Raw genomic sequence first — 18,359 nt, forward strand, 5'->3', positions numbered from 1 at the left:
TTAGAGAAACTGGGGCTCTTTTCCCTGGAAAAGCGGAGACTTAGAGGGGACATGATAGAGACTTACAAGATCATGAAGGGCATAGAGAAAGTGGAGAGGGACAGATTCTTCAAACTTTCAAAAACTACAAGAACGAGAGGGCATTTTGAAAAATTAAGAGGGGACGGATTCAGAACCAATGCTAGGAAGTTCTTCTTCACTTGGGATGCGCTTCCGGAGGGTATGATAGGACAGAGTACAATATTGGGATTCAAGAAGGGATTAGATAATTTCCTGAAGGAAAAGGGCTAGAAGGGTATAGATAGAGGATTACTATACAGGTCCTGGACCTGATGGGCCGCTGTGTGAACGGACTGCTGGGCATGATGGGACCTCTGGCCTGACCCAGCAGAGGCACTGCTTATGTGCTTAACAAAAGGTAGAAAAATAATTTTATTTTCTGTTTTCTGATTACAATATGTCAGATTTGAAATGTGTATCCTACCAGAGCTGGTGTTAAATGTGAGCTAGGACCTAACAGAGGAAACGTCTTTCTTTTTATTTGTTTATTTTGTTTACACCACAGCGCCACGTGGGTAGGAGAGGGCAAAGGGGGGGATGGGTGAAGAGGCTACAAAATAAATCCGCCAGGATGTATGAAATAAACACCCAATTGGGCAGAAAAATCAAATTGAAAAATCAATTCAATAGGCTGAATCGAATCAGGCAACGCTACCCCAACTGATGATTTTTGATGCTTCCTCAAGGGAAAGAGGCTAGAGCAGTGAATGTAGTTGCTCACTTCCTTTCCCTGACAAGGGGTAGGGTAGATGAGAGATCAGAGTGGCTTTTCTTTAGCTTTCTGCCTCACTCATCCCCTCCTTATTGGAAAGGAAAGGCTGCAGCAGGAAGCAGATGGCTCTTTTCTCAAGGTACACCAAGGACTTTTCAAAGGCACCAGTGTGCCCTGGACACTGGCTGAGAAGCACTATTCTAGTTAGTAGTGATGCCAACATATCAAAGGTTTTCTGTGATGATGCCAGCCCCGTCTTCCCCCTACTGATGTCATCTCATGCACCCTGGGAGAGGAAGCTTCACCAAGCATCATTTGATATCAAAGTCTAATTGCCCACACTCACATGCTACCCTATAAAATCCAAAAGGGTCCTGGATTTAAGAAATGTCAGCTTCATCACCACCATTCTTCTCATTCCCTTTTGTCGAAGGATGTAAATATAAGAAATACCTCTAACGTCTTTTAGCGTATCAAGCAGCCTCCTGGGATAAAGATTTAAATTCCTTGATTTGCACTGCTGGGTTGTACCAATATTTCAGGAAAAACTTAAAAACCTATTTGTTGACTAAATTTTTAAATAATTGATTTTATCCATCTTGAATGTCTCCTTACTTTTGTAAATTGCATGGATCTTTACTGTTATGCGGTATAGAAGAAGTCTTTTTATGTTATGTTATATTTAAGACCCACAATTTTTAGTGCCCCTGGAGTGAGGTGTTTGGACCTTTGATTCTCTTTGGGGAAAAATATTGCAGAATACTATTCTGTCTACCTGCATAGCTTCTTCCCAGCTCTTTTTAAGACATTTCATGCGAGAAACTTCATAAAACATACAAGTTCAGAGACTCTCATGGCTGCATCTCTTTTGCTTATCCCTGATATTACAGGGTCATGATGAGGCTCATAATGTTTGAGCTATGGCTGCTTTGGTAGCCCACTTAATATAAAAATTTGTAAAATAGATTTGAAGAGTTGCAATATGGGTATCAGTCCATATGTTCACATTTCACTGTCCTTTGGAAAGGAATTCCTGATGCAGTTGTAAATACGGTAGGTTCTCCAGAATCTCTTTGAGGTTTAGAATCAAATCCCATGCTTCCTATGACCCATTTTCTTTGATTTTCAGTTGCCTTCATAAAAAAAGCTATGAAACTAAAAGGCTCCTTGCTGCCAGGTTGCCTTCAAGGAAAATATGGGAAAATAGAGGTGCCAAAATCAGCACCTCTATTTTCCCATATTTTCCTTGAAGGCAACCTGTAACTAGGGGGATTCTCAGTTGTCAGAACTTGTAAACCCTGCTTATCCTTGGAGATGATTGTTCTTTACCTTTAGCAGGTCTTCATGGACAGCAGAATTCACATTCTTACTCCCCTTACTCCCCTAGGAGCTCTGCTGTAATAGGTTATAAGCAACTGAGGAGACCCTACATCATGACACTGTGCAGGACATACCTGTGTAGTGCTAGAAAAGCTTCTAGAAATTGACTGAAGCTATGAAAGTGTTTTTCCTACAGGCTATATTGGATGACATCATTCATTTGTGAGGATTTAAATCCTGCTGTTCCTACAGGTAAGATAATTTGATTTTATTAAATCCTCCTGCATTTATTGTTTTCTTCTGTTTAATTAGGCAATGCTTGATGAAGGCAATCGAAGTAGCTGAATACCTTGAGACAGAGAGCACCAATGTTATCCTTAAAGGTGAGAGAATTTCCTAAATATTGTACAGTCTGTAAAGATTATAAAAATGTTATTCTGTAATTACTAATGCTGAAGCAGATGAATTGGTGTAAAAGACATTTACAGCAAAAAAGGGGGAAGGAATGCTCTTTTGGGGGCATTAATGAATTTTAGGGGTCAGAAGAGTAGGATTAAAATTGTCTTCCCGATGAAACAATTTGACCCTGGGTTAGTTGCCATATCATACTTATATTTTGAACTTTCTGGGACAAGTACTCATTGTTATCTGTATTTGTAGCTAGGATGACTCAGGATAGCATAGTAACTCTTGAAATATAAGTGTGTAACAGTGGTGAAGTATTAGCGTTATAACAGAGGTACCATATACATCATATACTGCTTGTAAGCTTTGTTAATATTGGCACTATGGGTTCTCTGCAGTCCTTAGACATTAGGGCTGCCTAATTGATTGTGTGACTTTGGTTAATTCTATCTGCACTTGCATGGAGATAGGAAGGTCAACAGAAGTTCAGAAAGGGTGTGCAGACTTGGCTCCAGGAGATTGTTGGAGACTCAGCTCGTGGGTTCCAGCAGTTTCTGGAAGCCAGGTAAGTGAGAGCTAGCCTCAGTACTTGGATCTCTGCAGGGGGAGGGCTAGTTGAAAGTAGCCCTACCTCCAGAAGAGATTTAAGGGCTGAGAGATGGCATCAACTTCTTCTTGTGTCTATCCCCCAACCACCTGTTCAAATCCATCCAACACGAAGGATTTACACCTGAGCTTACAAAATTTGGACTTATATCAGAAGTCATAGGGGAGAAGCTATATCTACAGTTAGAACTATTGCTGCAATGTTTTGTTTATTGTTCAAGCAAGTACCCTTTCCGAAAGTGGAAGAGCAAAGTTGGAGTTTGGGACTTTTACATCCTGGTGTGATCTGTTTTATTTTGGGAAGTGAGAGGAGTGTCTGGTACTTGCCTGCTGTAGGACTCCAGTTAGCGAGCTGGGCCCAGCTCTGGTCCTAAACATAAATAACTTTGTGCATCCGGATAAACAAGGGGTTAAATGTAATATTTTGCAGATTTGTTTTAAGAAACATTTGAATCCTATGGTAAGACCATACTATCTCTGCTTCTCCCACTGCTGTTTCCTATGATCTTGGGCATCCTCTGTTGCCTCGGGTATAGCTTAGGTTATAAGCACACCTTTGGCAGGGAAATAGCTGCAATATATAAATTGGCTTTGGATTTGATTAAGGTTAGTGATGTATATTTGTTTGTTTGTTTTTTCATTTTGGAAATGAATGCAGTAAAACTTGGGGCTTCTGTTATCTTTTTTTCTTTATTTAACTTGTTAAAGTTGCCCCCTCATCCTTCGTTTTAGAAAAATTAGGCTTTTTTCGAAAGTAAGACAGCTAGTGTATTTTGTAGCTTCAACACACAGCTGCAGCTTGAGATAGTCCAAAGAAACACTTTGCAAGAAATGAGAGCAAGTTTGGATTTGGTTGACCTTTCATCCAGAAAGAGTCTCATTCTGCTGTCAACCCCAGGTCTCACTTACCTGTAGGGCAGATTTTCTGTGAGACTTACAAACACTGTGGGCTAGATGCACAAAACTCTCTGATCGTGTACCGGTTTGACTGGTTTAGCGACCAACAGAATTTGCCAACCCGATTCTCAAAACAGCTACCACGTGGTTTTCCGTGCAGTTGTACATTCTCTAATTCAGGAATGCAAATGACTTCATTACTATTAAAATTAGGTCATTAATATTAAAACCAGCTATCTGATCAATGACCTAACATTGCATGTCATAATTGGATCAGTAATACCCCAAAAAAACCAACAGGGCTGACATGTTTTTTCATTTTTTTTATTATGGGCACAGATGTAAGCAGGAGGGATGCCCAATCCCTCCTGCTCGCAGGCCCGCCACTCTAAAATGGTGGGCCTTTCCCTTCCCAATACTTCCTGTTATGCAATGGGAGGGGCCCAAGGCCCTGATTGGCTCAGATGCCTGTCTCCTCCCAGGAGTGGGACCTTAGGCCAGGGGTGCCCAACGCGTCGATCGCGATCGACAGGTCGCTCGCTCAGGCGACCCCAGTCGATCGCAGAACGGGTTCCCTTCTTCCCTTCTCTTTATTCCCCTCCTGACTGGCCCGCTCCTGAATTCTGCTGCTGCCTCCGCTGCTCAACATTTAAAAAAAAAAAAAAAAAAAAAGGCTTGGAGAACTTATGCTCCGGGGGCTAACATGTGCTTGTACCGGCTTCCCTTCGCTTCCCTCTGAAACCGGAAGTTATGTCCGGGGAGGGGGAGTGGGTAAGAAGGGAAGCCGGCATGCACATGTTAGAGCCCTGTTCGCGGGCTAAAGCGGGAGACAGGTCAGTGAAGCTTGCGATTTGCTCTTCTTGCTGCCAGGTCCTGCCTACTTTCTGTTTCCTCAAAGGCAGGACCCGGCAGCATTTTTCCCAAAATGTCGATCTTGGGCCGATCAGCCTTCCTCTTCCCGACCTCAATTGTGCCGTCGGAGAGGAAGTTCTGGCCAGTGGAACTTCCTCTCCGACGGCAAAATTGACGTCGGGGAGAGGAATGCTGGTGGGCCCGAAGCAAGGAGAGCTTGGCCGGCGGCGGGCGGCTTTGGGGGCCTGTTATCCGATGGCAGCGGCAGAAGCAGTGGCTTGTGGGTGGGCAGGGAGGGAGAAAGAGGGCAGGCAGGGAGACAGAAGGAAAGAAGAGAAACAGAAAAAAAGAATGGGGGCATGAAGAGAGAAAGAAAGAGAGGGCAAGGAGAGAAGAAGAAAACATTGGGGGGGGGAATGAGGTCAGGAAGAGAGGAAGCATACAGGCTAAAAGAAGGGAAGAAAGATTGGATGCACAGTCAGAAGAAGAAAGTGTAACCAGAGACTCATGAAATCACCAGACAAGGTAGAAAAAATGATTTTATTTTAAATTTAGTGATCAAAATGTGTCTGAATTTATATCTGCTCTCTATATTTTACAATATGGTCCCCTTTTACTAAACCGCAATAGAGGTTTTTAGCGCAGGAAGCCTATGAGCGTCGAGAGCAGCGCTGGGCATTCAGCGCAGCTCCCTGCGCTAAAAACTGCTATCGTGGTTTAGTAAAAAGGGAGGGGGTGGGTATTTGTCTATTTTTGTATGGTTGTTACTGAGGTGACAGTGCATAGAGTCATCTCCTTTGACCTCTTTGAAAAAACCCCAGAATAGGAATGATAATTAACAATTGTATGCGTACAGTGTGCGTTGTGTTTTTTTTTAAAATTTTATTGTTGGTAGATCATTTTGACTTGGTCATTTTAAAAGTAGCTCGCAAGCCCAAAAAGTGTGGGCACCCCTGCCTTAGGCATTTGAGCCTACCCAAGGACCCTCCCAGGGGAGAGGCATTAGGTGTCTGACCCAATCAGGGCCTTAGGCCCCTCCCTGTGCATCCCAGGATGCACTGGGAAGGGGAAGGCTTGCCATTTTGGAGTGGCGGGCCTGTGAGCAGGATGGATTGGGCATCCCTCCTGCTGTCATTGTAATTTAGAGGTACGGGGAAGGTGTAGTGGCAGGAGGGAATGGGCATCCCTCCTGATGATTTTTGATAATTGAGAAGGGGAGGGATCGGTTCGGTGGGGTGGAGTCGCAACGGCAGGAGAGAATGGGCATCACTCCTGCAGAATTTTATTGAAGTAGGGGGGCAGCTCACTTTTTAAAAAATAGGGACAGATATTTTGCGTGTATAACACGTGCACATCAGTGACATTAAAAGAAAAAAGCCCCAATAGCTGAGTGGCACGAGGCTGCTTTGGAGCTTCCCTGCCGCTCAGCTGTTCGGGCTTCTCCAAACCGTGTCTGCGCATGTGCTCATTCCTTGCAAGTATTTCTTTGGACTATCTCAAGCTGAAGCTGTGGGTTGAAGGCATGATAGCCTCCAGAAGCAAAGTATACACTAAGTTTCCAAGTTTATTAGTCATTTGATATACCATCTAGCTTTTTTGAAGGTATCACATGCACCTTTGTACTGGAAAAAAATATTAGATGTTTATATCTGCTCTGAGAAAGACAGAAAGGCACAAAAGGGCAAATTATATAAACGGCATCCCGATTTTAGGCAGCGGTAGGCGTCCTACCACTGTCTAACCAGCAAATCATGATGCACATTTTTAGAAAAAACCTACCCAAGACAGGCAGCCTACACTGTTGGCATTTTCGCGGGTCTAGGGAGATGCGTAGAAACACCTAAGCTTGCCCAAGGCTGGGCATAATTTTGCCCGGAAATGGCTTTGGGCGAGTTTAAGTGGCTCTAAGCATCTGAAATGTAGGCCATTAAAATGCTGGCTTACATTTCAAATAGACGCAGCCACAGCAGGGAACACCCAAACCTTACCCCAAATCAGCTGGCAGGAGGGATACCCATTCCCTCCTGCTGCCACCTCCGAACCCCCATCCTGACAGGAGGGATGCCCATTTCCTCCTGCTGTAACCCCCAAAACAAACCCCCTCCAACTGCAATAGGCAGGAGGGTTGCCCACTCTCTCCTGCCAGCAGCTCCCTCCGTACCCATGACCCCCCCCATCTACGACTCTCCCCCCAGACTTGAACCCCCATCCCATCACCCCCCCCCAGACCCAAACCCTCCACCCAGGTCATAAGAGCATAAAATTACCACCAAACACTTTATTTCAAAATAAGGCAAACTTTAAACACTTCAAGCACTTAAAACACAGATGTGGTCACCGAAGAACCTTCAGTTGGTCATATACCTGCACTGGCTGACACGTCCCTGTCTTAAATTTTCATGTCGAACAGATATAAAATAAAATATAGGAGTGCCCATCTCAACAATTTTCGTAGTCTTTTAGTTTCCATGTTTATGGAAAGGGTGTGCACAACTGAGGAAAGATTTGCATTATTCACAATGGGCCCGTTTTACAAAGCTGAGCCAGTATGCATTACTGGGGGAAGTGTCACAAACATTAAACACTTCAAACACATACCATCAAAGAACCTTCAGTTGGTCATATGCCTGCACTGGCTGACATGTCACTGTCTCAAATTTTCATATAGGACAGATATAAAATAAATATATGTAATAAGTTTTAGTGCAATACAAGGGAATGCTGAAAAATTCTCTGCACAGCCAACTTCCTAAATTCTGACCATTACTTTGCCAGTATAGCTGAAAAGTGTTTTATTTTGCAAAGTGTCAATTTGCTGAATCGTAATGCTATGTTTTGACATTGTTTCGAATCATTAATTGAACCATGTCAAAAATAGTGTGGAATTTTAAATGTGGGACTCTGAGCCACCATAAAGTTCCTATTCCTACAGAAGAAAACTCAAGTTTCAAGTTTCAAGTTTATTAGGATTTTATATACCGCCTATCAAGGTTATCTAAGCGGTTTTACAATCAGGTACTCAAGCATTTTCCCTCTCTGTCCCGGTGGGCTCACAATCTATCTAACGTACCAGGGGCTATGGAGGACTGAGTGACTTGCCCAGGGTCACAACTCCAAAATGAATCCAGTGTATGATGCAAACTCCAAAAGGAATCCAGTGTATGATGCAAACATTAAGTGACAAATGCCCATCTTACTCCAGAGTGAAGAAGTTGAGTCCAAATTTTCACCATGCAGATTTCAAAACCGAAGATGCAGCAACATCTGGAAGACCTCAAACTGTGTCCACTCCTGAAATTGTTGACCATGTCCATGACCTGATTTTGGCAGATGGCAAATATCAGCTAAAACAATTGCTGAGATACTACAGATATCCATGGAATCTATTGGTGTATAATCCACGAGCAGCTGGGTATTCAGAAACTGTGTCAGCCAAGGGGTTTCCCAAATAAGAACATAAGAATTGCCGCTGCTGGGTCAATGTTTGAATGCTGATGAGAAATGACATCAAGTGAACACTTGCAAGTTTATTTTTGCAGCATTTTCAGCGAACTGGTGCCAACTTTTTGGAACAACTAGTTAAGTTGATGAAACCTTGGTTACACCACTACGATCCTGAGACAAAACAGCCCATGCAATGGTGGCACTCAGGTTCTCCAAAGCCAAGAAAATTCAAGACCCAAAAGTCTGCAGGAAAAGTCATGGCCACAGTGTTTTGGGATCATGAAGGTGTTGTAATGACTGACTATTCTCCAAGGGGTCAAACAGTTAATTCAGAATACTAACTTGCTGTGCCAATTAAGGGAGGCATTTGAAAAAAAAAGGAGAGGGAAGCTGCGGAAAGGAGGGGTTTTTTGCAAGACAATGCACCTGCTCATAAGGCTTATTTAAATTGACCGGTTTTGCCACAGCTGCATGGAAAAGCAATAGAGGGTACCACAAGCAAGCCTGCTTAAGAGTGGTTGGGGGAGAGGTCTTCCCTCAGAACAGGGTCCTGTTCAGTCTGGTCCACTCTTTATACCTTCACTAACTTCTATAGAGTGGACGTTGCAGCATGAAGAGAATACTGCTTTTGGGGCTGCAGTATTACAAGCAGGCTCATCTGTCCCATCCTAGATTCTAGGGACTGCTTTGGTACATCCCATCCGTCTATTACACATGAAAGAAAGATTAGGTTCTTAACTCGATAATCTTCTTTCATGTAAATAGGTGTGTCATTCTGAAACCCAATCCTGTCGGTCTTTTGTGAGACTGCGTACTGTCTCAAACAAGAATGTCAGTTCTCAGATTGAGGTTTTTCACGTCATTCTGACTTTAGGAAAAGGAAGACGTGTAAGGAAACAGAAAATTTCCATTTACTTGTTACAGAGCAGAACAGAATACATTTGTTTTGGGGGAATTTCCCTGTGCCCTTTGTTCTTATGTTTATCTTATATGGGCTATCTCCTGCTTTGGTACAAACTGAAGGGGCAGCGCAGTGCACTGGATAAGGAGAAGGAATTGAAAACTGTGATTGATACCTTCTGCACAGCTTGCAGGGTTCAGATTGAATACCCATCACTCCAGAATGACACACCTATTTACAAGAAAGAAAATTATCAAGGAAAGAACCTAATCTTTCTATATAATAATAATAATAATAATAACTTTATTTTTGTATACCGCAATACCACAAAACAGTTCAGAGCGGTTTACAGGAGAAGAGACTGTACATATACAGCGAAGATACAGAGAGTTAGTTGTCAAGTGTATAATATAACCAGTAGCAATTACAAAATAATCCAATAACAATTACGAGGGAGTACAGAAAGGGGATAGGAAAAACTGGGGGAGATGGAGTACAAAGGTGAGTAGGGAGAGGAAAGGGAAGGAAGGGAGGCGGGGTTGAGTTTAGTAGCTTGGGAGGGAGGGAGGGAGTTAGAGAAATTTATCAAAGAGGTATGATTTGAGAGATTTCCTGAAGGATAGGTAGGATGGGGTAAGAGAGATGAGGGTGGTCAAGCAGTCATTCCATTTGCCAGCTTGGAAAGAGAGGGTTCTGTCAAGGAATCTTTTGTAGATACATCCCTTTGGAGAGGGGTAGGCAAACAGGTGGGCATTGCGTGTACGGTTGGAGCCTGGGAACACAAAGTGGCATGACAGGTATATCGGGGATGAGCTAGTTAAGGTTTTGAAGCAGAGGCAGGCGAATTTGAAGATGACCCTTGCTTCAATTGGTAGCCAATGAAGTTTTCTGTAGAAAGGGCTAACATGATCTGACTTTTTGAGGCCATAGATGAGGCGGACAGTGGTGTTCTGAATGATTCTTAGACGTTTAATGTTTTTTTTGTAAGAATCCAAGTATATGATGTTACAGTAATCCAGGGTGCTTAAGATTAGGGATTGGACCAGCAATCTGAAGGTGGGGAAATCAAAGTAGTGTTTGATAGAACAGAGTTTCCAAAGGGTGGAAAAGCATTTTTTGACCTGGGCATTGGTATGGTCTTCAAAAGTGAGGCAGCGGTCCAAGATGACTCCGAGAATTTTAATGGTGGAATTGATTGGATACGTTAGCCCGTTAAGTTGCAGGGTGGTGGTCGTTAGTTTGTGGTTGGGACTTGCAAGGAAAAATTTGTTTTTTTCTGGATTTAGTTTCAGTTTGAAGCATGTGGTCCAGTGTTCAACCATGGTGAGGACAGTTAGAAGGACATGTAGAAGGACATATAGAAGTGCACATCCCAACAATTTTCATGGTCTTTTATTTTCCATGTTTATGGAAAGAGTGTGCATGACTTAGAGGAAAGTCACACTATTCACAAAGAGCTTTGCTACCACGGCTTTGTAAAAGGGGCCAAAAGAGTGTGCATTACTGGGGAAAGAATCCCAAACATTAAATACTTAAAGCACTTTAAACACAAACTTGTTCCAAACAGTCTTTAGTCATATATAATCTGTCTTATCCAAAAACGTCTAAGATGCATCATCTTCTATCTGTATTTGGCTGTCTGACAATGGTGCAGAAACAGTGGCAGTCTTTTTAAAGACTTCTTCCAGTATCATCTGTCTAATTAATAAAGGTTTCTGTTTCAGTAGTCTTTGATCGAGTAGACTGCCATAATCTCATGCTTATGATAAATGCACGACGTTCCATGCCAGTAATTAACTGGTCACATGTTTTCACCATATCATCTATAGGGATTTTTTTCTCCGCTGTTCACAATGTCTTCATTGGCACTTCTGTCCTCAAGCTTTTCTTTATTTAACACCATTTCAGCAATCTTGCCATCACTGGAGGAATGCACAATGGATGCATTTTTGTCAATATTCAGCTCTAACTTATTAACGTTTTCAGATGATAGACTTCTGGCATAAACAATGAGGTTTGATAACATCAGCGTTCCATTACTGACTTGGAAACCTTAGGTCAAAGTCTTCCTCTACAGGTTCATTCTCCTCAAACATTATTGATGGCCAAAGTTTTTGCCAAGCATTTTTTAATGTTGATTTTGTTACATCTTTGTAGGCATTGGCAAGTGTATAAATGGCATCCTTAAGACCAAACTCCCTGTGAAAGTCTTGAATTCTTATGCCTCTGTTAATTGCATCAAGCATGCAATTCAGAAAACAGTCTCTATACTTGGTCTTCATGAAACATAAAATTCCTTGGTCACAAGGCTGTAGTAAGGATGTCACATTGGGTGGGAGTTAAATGGCAGAAATATTATTTTTCACAAGAAGTTCTCGAGGTGGATGTGCAGAGCAGTTGTCTAGAACCAGTAAAATTCACAGTTCTCTTTCAGTTCAGCTTCTCTACAATGAGCTCTTGCTGCTGGCACAAAGTGGTTAAGGAACCAATCACTAAATGTTTCTCTAACCCTTGCTTTCATGTTAGCATAATAGTTTACAGGTAGATGATGTACACCTTTGAAACATCAGGGATGTCGACTTTTTTCAATCACTGCCAACTTTAATTTGAGTTTGTCTGTATCATAGGTACATGCAAGAATATAAGAATTGCCTTACTGGATCAGACCAATAGTCCATCTAGCCCAGTAGCTCATCCTTATGGTGGCCAATCCAGATCACTAGCACCTGGCAAAAACCCAAATAGTAGCAACATTCCATGCCACCAATCCAGGGCTAGTAGTGGCTTTCCCCCATGTCTGTCTGTTTCTCAATAACATACTATGGACTTTTCCTCCAGGAAATTGTCCAAACCTTTCTTAAAACCAGCTACATTAACTACTCTTACCACAACCTCTGGCCGGCTCCCTCCTCACTGCTACAATCATTTTTCTGCTCAAAGCCGTGGGCAGCGGCTCGTATGCGTCTCACGCGGCTGATCTGGAAGCCTTCTCTCTGACGTTACAGCATCAGAGGGAACGCTTCTGGGTCAGCTGTGGGACACGCAAGGAGCTGCTGCACGCAGCATTGAGCAGAAAAACACTGCAACAAGATGAGGAGGGAGTCAGTCAGAAGGTATACACCCGGGGGCGGCAGAGGAAAACGCCCGTATCGCCCTCAAGCTGAGCCGCACGAAATACCTTGCTGGGCCCGAGTTGGACACCCCTGGTTTAGAGGATTGTGTAATTCTTTAATTGGCAGATGGTGAAACGGCTGCTTTATGTAACTTGATGTTGAATGAGAGCAACAGTGCCAAGTAACAGGCATTTGGAGATACAGATCTCCCATAAGAGCCCTAGAAGACACATGTTGAGCAACAATGCCAAATAAAGAGGTAATAAACAGATCATAAGATGCAAATTGATGGGATCCTAAATGAGCAGAAATATCCTGTGCCAGAATGTGAAAATATGGAACTTCCATATATGATTGTTGAATGTCTTATATGTTTTCACCATTTAGATAAATTCTCTCTCCCTCTCCTTTCAGAAGAAAGTGCCTCTGATCTTTGCTGTGTAATTGCGAGTCTAGTGCAGGTGATGATGGATCCATACTACAGAACAAAACTTGGTTTTCAGAGCCTGATCCAGAAGGAGTGGGTTATGGGAGGGCATGCTTTCTTAGATCGCTGCAACCATCTACGTCAAACAGATAAAGAGGAGGTGAGCTTCTTTCCATAGTCTTGCATGGGCTGTAATCGTAAATCAGTATGTGCAGAAATTTTCTACCACATGCTCTGATGCATATGAGGAACAAAAGTCAAAGATCTTTTAGCACCAAAGAACAGTGGGATCATGACCCTGACAGAATTGTGGAGAATGAAGATTTGATCACTTGGGCCATTCTGTTTCCACTGAAAAAAAGCTCTACATGCACAAAAAAAATATTGTGGTGGCATTGCTAAAAGAAGTGTTGGTACCAAATTAATATGAAGATGATCCTCAAATGCTAACACATCCAATCAGAGAGCAAGAAAATATGGCAAAAAAAAAAAGATTGTATGCTAGTAGCCTGATTTGAAAAGAATTTCCATGCATTCCATATATATTGCTAGTACATGTGTTTATTGTTTATATTGGTTATTGTGAGCTTCTATACAGTTACTTTTGACTGGGGAATCAATTCAGAGTGGTTTGCATGAGCTTCTGTAGAGGCTTTACAGTACAGAATACATGGGCTCTATACAGCGGTGTTACAATACGGAGTTATTAATACCAGCATAATTATGCCATAATTAATCATCCTACTTCTGTTTCCGGCATATCGATCATCCTACGTGTTGTTGCTGACCGTGCCCCTGATATGCGTAGCAGACTGTTAGATCCGCAAGTAGTTCTGGTCTGGCATGTCCAATGTGACACAGACAAGAGGACATGGACTGAAGCTAAGGGGGGACAAGTCCAGGACAATATCAGGAAGTTTTGCTTCACGCAACGAGTGGTGGACACCTGGAATGCTCTCCCAGAGGAGGTTATTGCGGAATCCACCGTTCTAGGATTTAAAAGCAAAATAGATGCACATCTCCTTATGAGAAGCATAGAGGGATATGGGTGACTAAAATTACGCCAGGTGTACACCTTGCTGGGCCTCTGCATGTGCAGATCACCGGACTTGATGGACCGAAGGTCTGATCCGGAGATGGCAGTTCTTATGTTCTTATGTTACTAGGCAGCTACCTAGGGTTATTATCTCAGGTAAGGATTCATTTCTTCACAAAGAAGGAGCACAGAAACAAAAAGGCAATTTTTATTCTGGCCACTGGCCAAATCCCTTGTTTAAAAGCAGACTGAAAACCCACCTTTTTTATATAGCTTTCAATCCTTAACCCTACTCCTCTGCCCTCCAACCCAGCCAGCTGATTAATCGTTCCCCTTAACTGTATCTATAACATCCTGTTTGTCTTGCCTGTTTAGATTGTAAGCTCTTTCGAGCAGGGACTTTTTCTTACTCTTTGTGACTCTGTACAGCACTGCGTGCGTCTGATAGCGCTATAGAAATAATTAATAGTAGTAGTAGTAGTAAGGTTCACCACTCCTCTGCACAAGCAGAATCACCCCATACAGTAGTTTCAAGAACAGCAAGCCAAACAAAAACCCACAAACTTTCACAAGGTTCAAAATGGCTCAGAGTTTGGTAGCTGCTTCTGAACTTTGGGTTATGCTACAACATAGTCACCAGAGCAGACTATCCTTTGAATTCATCAGTCCATGTTTGTAATCCACCTCAAAACCAAAACTTAACCGTTACTTCAAAAGAAAGAAAGGCAAACATAGGAAAAGCTGTTTTGTGCTGCTGCCTTTCTAATGCATTGTCCATGGGGCAGAGCTGAGCTCCACAGGAATGTGCTGAGCTCCACAGGAATGTGCAAGGAGAAACTCCGGAACCTGCGAGTCTTAATTTTACTAGAACAGCAAAGCCAACAGAATGAACGCCCACCCAGAATATAGTTAGTTAGGTTCTCCCCAATAGTGAATTCCTCCTCAGTGTCCTGAACACACTAGCCCAAATAAGCTCTCTGGCACATTAAGTTGAACACGAATCGTATATATTTAAAACTTTAAAACAGAAAGAAAGGTAAATTCTTACACAGCTTCTGCTCTAGCTGCACCAGCATTTGGGAACAGCCCACACTCAGCTGTTGCTGTGGAGACTGGCTTCCAGCTGGCTCAGCTAAACGTAACTCAATAGTAGAACAAAACACAAAAATACAAATAAGGCTCTTCACAATGTTGTTTGAAAACAGTCCTAATTCCAATGCCTCATCCCAGTCTGTCTATTCGCTGGGATACCAATACTCCAGAGAAGCCTCACCTTCGTTCTCCACTCGAGGCGCCAAGAGGTCATCGAGTCTCTCTTGAGGCCATGCTCTGGCGGATCAATTGTCCTTTTCCTCCGTCAAATGCCTGAGGACCTGGATCTTAAATTGGACGCTGGTTCTAAGTACTCTAAGGAGTATTTAGAGGAAATGAGTATGCCTCGGCCTCCTGCAGAGTCTCTCAAACTTCCTCTCTCCTGTCTCAAACTTTCAAACAAAACTTGGAGACTTCTTATGCTATCCCTGCTGTTCCAGGCAAGTTGGAATCAAGGTATAGAACTCTACATTGCAAGGGCTTTGAGAACTCCCAACTATCTCATCAATCCCTTCTTGTGGAATCTTCATTAAAGAGGCATCATCCTTCCAGGATCTATTCTACCGTACCTCCTGGAAGAGAGGGCAGGACCATGGACAAGTTTGGCCGTCGTCTTTATAAAAATTCGATGATGGCCTCCAGGATTTTTTTATTTTTTTTTTGAACAATATGTTTTATTGATTTTTACAAGAACAAACAAAGTACTCAAATATACATGGTGTACAACGAAATACCTGAGTACCAGAGCTCATCCAAACTTCACCGTATACCTGAGCTCTGAAGTAGGCCGCTGTCGGAGCCTACACCGAGATAGAGACCTCACACTCTATATATTGGTATCAAGCAATAAGTATATTTATTAACAAATCATTAACAGCTTACAAGAATAAATCATTCAGCATATAGAGTAACAGAATGTGATCTTCAAGCCTGAGGATCCTCTGATGTCTGTTCTGTTCACTTCCGCTTAAAGGCCTGATTTTATACGTTTCTTGGTGGTCAACACCACGTTGGTTTAAGTTACATGATAAATCTTTATTGGTTCTTTTCTTACACGTCATTACATCTGTAAATTCATTTATTGGTTTATACATTTGTGTCACACTATACGTTCAGTTTACCGTAAGGCCTATCCTTTTCCCGCAAGTGTCCCTTTATCATATCAGCAACTTCTGAGCCTCACCCCTCCGCCCTGTTATCACATGACACGTCTTACTAAATGCAATTCTCGAGAATTCTATTCTTGACCATGAGATGTGTTCATCATAACAGGTGTGAGGCTCTGTTGCCATGCAAAAAGAGTCAAAGTATAGCTGGTTTGTTCCTCTTCATAAGTTTTGCTTAGGCCAGCAGGGTATTTCCCAACCAGTACGTGACAGCTGGCAAGTGCAGTCAGAAATGTCTTTTTAGTTTATTAATATATTGAGTTGTTAGAGCAGGAGAGGAGAAAGGGGGGGGGGGGTTTCCCTCATTTGAGGTCTGGTTTCTTCATCTTTTTTCCCAAAGGACTTACTACACTTCACCTGTATCATACAAGGACTTAATGAGTGTATTTTCCCTTTATACCAGAGCTCACCGTATTTTCCCTCTTCCTCTCAGCTCCCACCCACCCCCCCCCACCCCCGCCCAATGTCACAATAAACACAAAATCAATAAACATATTCCATTCCAGTGCATTCCAAAAGACAAATGTCTTGGCCTCCAGGATTTTAAATTATAATTTTATCTTTACTCCCTGGTTTTTCTAAAGACCTTGGTCAACACAGGCTTTTAGAGTTTCAGCAAGTCATTGCCACTTTAGCACAACTCAGGTTGCACCTTCTTCGTCATCTTATGATGCCTTTGAACTTTCCTCGAGGGGCATTCTCGGTAGCGATGCACCGCCTGGCCTGACTTTGCTCCATTGATATGGATCCCAAACTCCAGAATTGTCTGGCTAATATTCTTTGTGAGGGCAATGACCTCTTTAATGACTCAATAGAGGCCGCCACCAAAAAGTTGTCTGAGTATGAGAAATCTTTTGCTTCCATCATCAGACCGAAGTCTAAGCCAGCTCCTGTAAAGCCTTCTCAACCACTTCCATTCATTCTATCAGAGGCGTTATCCTCCGAGGGCATCTCCTTACACTCGAGCACCCCTCCAAGAAACAACAACAGCAGAAGCAACAGAAACCTCAGCCTTCTGCTACACCTAAGGCTTCTCAGCCTTTTTGACTGTCTCAAACAGAGCATAACCTCCATCATTCTGCCTCTATCTCCTCTCCCCATAGGAGGTCATCTCCATCATTTTTATCATCGATGGGAGATCATTACATCTGACCTCTGGGTGCTGTCAATAATCAGGGAAGGATACTCTCTTCATTTCGCTTAGATTCCACCAGAGCTTCTTCCAAGAGAGTATCCTTCCAATCCATCCCAGACCGCCCTTCTTCTTCAGGAAGCTCAAGCTCTGCTTCGTCTCCGTGCCATCGAGGAAGTTACCTTGGAACAGCAGAGCAGGGGGTTTTACTCCCGTTACTTCCTAGTTTCGAAGAAGACGGGCGATCTGCAGGCTCTCAACAAATTTTTGCTCAAACAAAAATTTTGCATGCTGTCCCTGGCATCCCTTTATCCCCTTCTAGATCAGAACAATTGGTTATGTTCTCTAGATCTCAAGGAGGCTTACACTTACATTCTTATTTATCCAGCCTCCCATCAGTACCTCAGATTTCGGGTGGGGAATCTGCATTTTCAATACAGAGTGCTACCCTTCGGCCTAGCATCATCTCCCAGAGTGTTCATCAAGTGCCTCGTGGTGGTAACAGCAGCTCTAAGGAACCATGGTCTTCAGGTATTCCCCTACCTGGACGACTGGTTCATCAAAGATTCTGCATCTCAGGGGGTTATTGTAGCGACCCGACAGACTACGTGGTTCCTACAAAGCTTGGGATTCAAAATCAACTTTCCCAAATCCCATCTTCAGCCCTCTCAGAATCTACAGTTCATCGGAGCTATCCTGGACACTATCCATCTCAGAGCATTCCTTCCTCAGCAGCATCTGGATGCTCTTCAGCTGTCACAAAGTGTCTTCCCTTTCTTCACTCTCAGTGAAACGCATGATGGTACTACTAGGTCACATGGCTTTGACCGTTCACGTGACTCCTTTTGCCAGACTTCACCTCAGAATTCTTCAGTGGACCCTGGCATCTCAGTGGACGCAGGCTTGCGAACCACTCTCTCGATACATTACAGTCACTCATTCGTTGAGACAGTCTCTCCACTGGTGGATGCTCTTTTCTAATCTTTCCAGAGGTTTACTGTTTCAGACACCCCCTCATCAGAAGGTCCTCACGACAGATTCCTCAATCTACGCTTGGGGGGCTCACCTCGACGGTCTTCTGTACTCAAGGCCATTGGTCCATCATGGATCATCAGTGTTATATCAATCTGTTGGAACTCAGAGTGATCTTCAGTGCTCTCAAAGCTTTTCAACGTCATCTTCATGACCAGGTAGTC

The 18,359-nt window shown here is 43.0% G+C and overlaps 1 protein-coding gene across 3 annotated transcripts in view; it reads left to right on the forward strand.

Moving 5' to 3' along the window:
- Positions 1-18,359, forward strand: part of MTMR12 (myotubularin related protein 12) — a 320,826-nt gene that overhangs the window by 263,330 nt on the left and 39,137 nt on the right. For 2 of the 3 annotated variants that reach the window (XM_033933361.1, XM_033933379.1), the window contains 2 exons: positions 2,405-2,475; positions 12,725-12,897. In XM_033933361.1, the coding sequence (XP_033789252.1) occupies positions 2,405-2,475; positions 12,725-12,897 (244 nt within the window). The remainder of the gene's footprint in view (positions 1-2,404; positions 2,476-12,724; positions 12,898-18,359) is intronic. The other variant, XM_033933370.1, reaches the window with a different exon arrangement.

The sequence above is a fragment of the Geotrypetes seraphini genome, chromosome 1, assembly GCF_902459505.1.
Source record: "Geotrypetes seraphini chromosome 1, aGeoSer1.1, whole genome shotgun sequence".
Classification (NCBI taxonomy): Eukaryota; Metazoa; Chordata; class Amphibia; order Gymnophiona; family Dermophiidae; genus Geotrypetes; species Geotrypetes seraphini.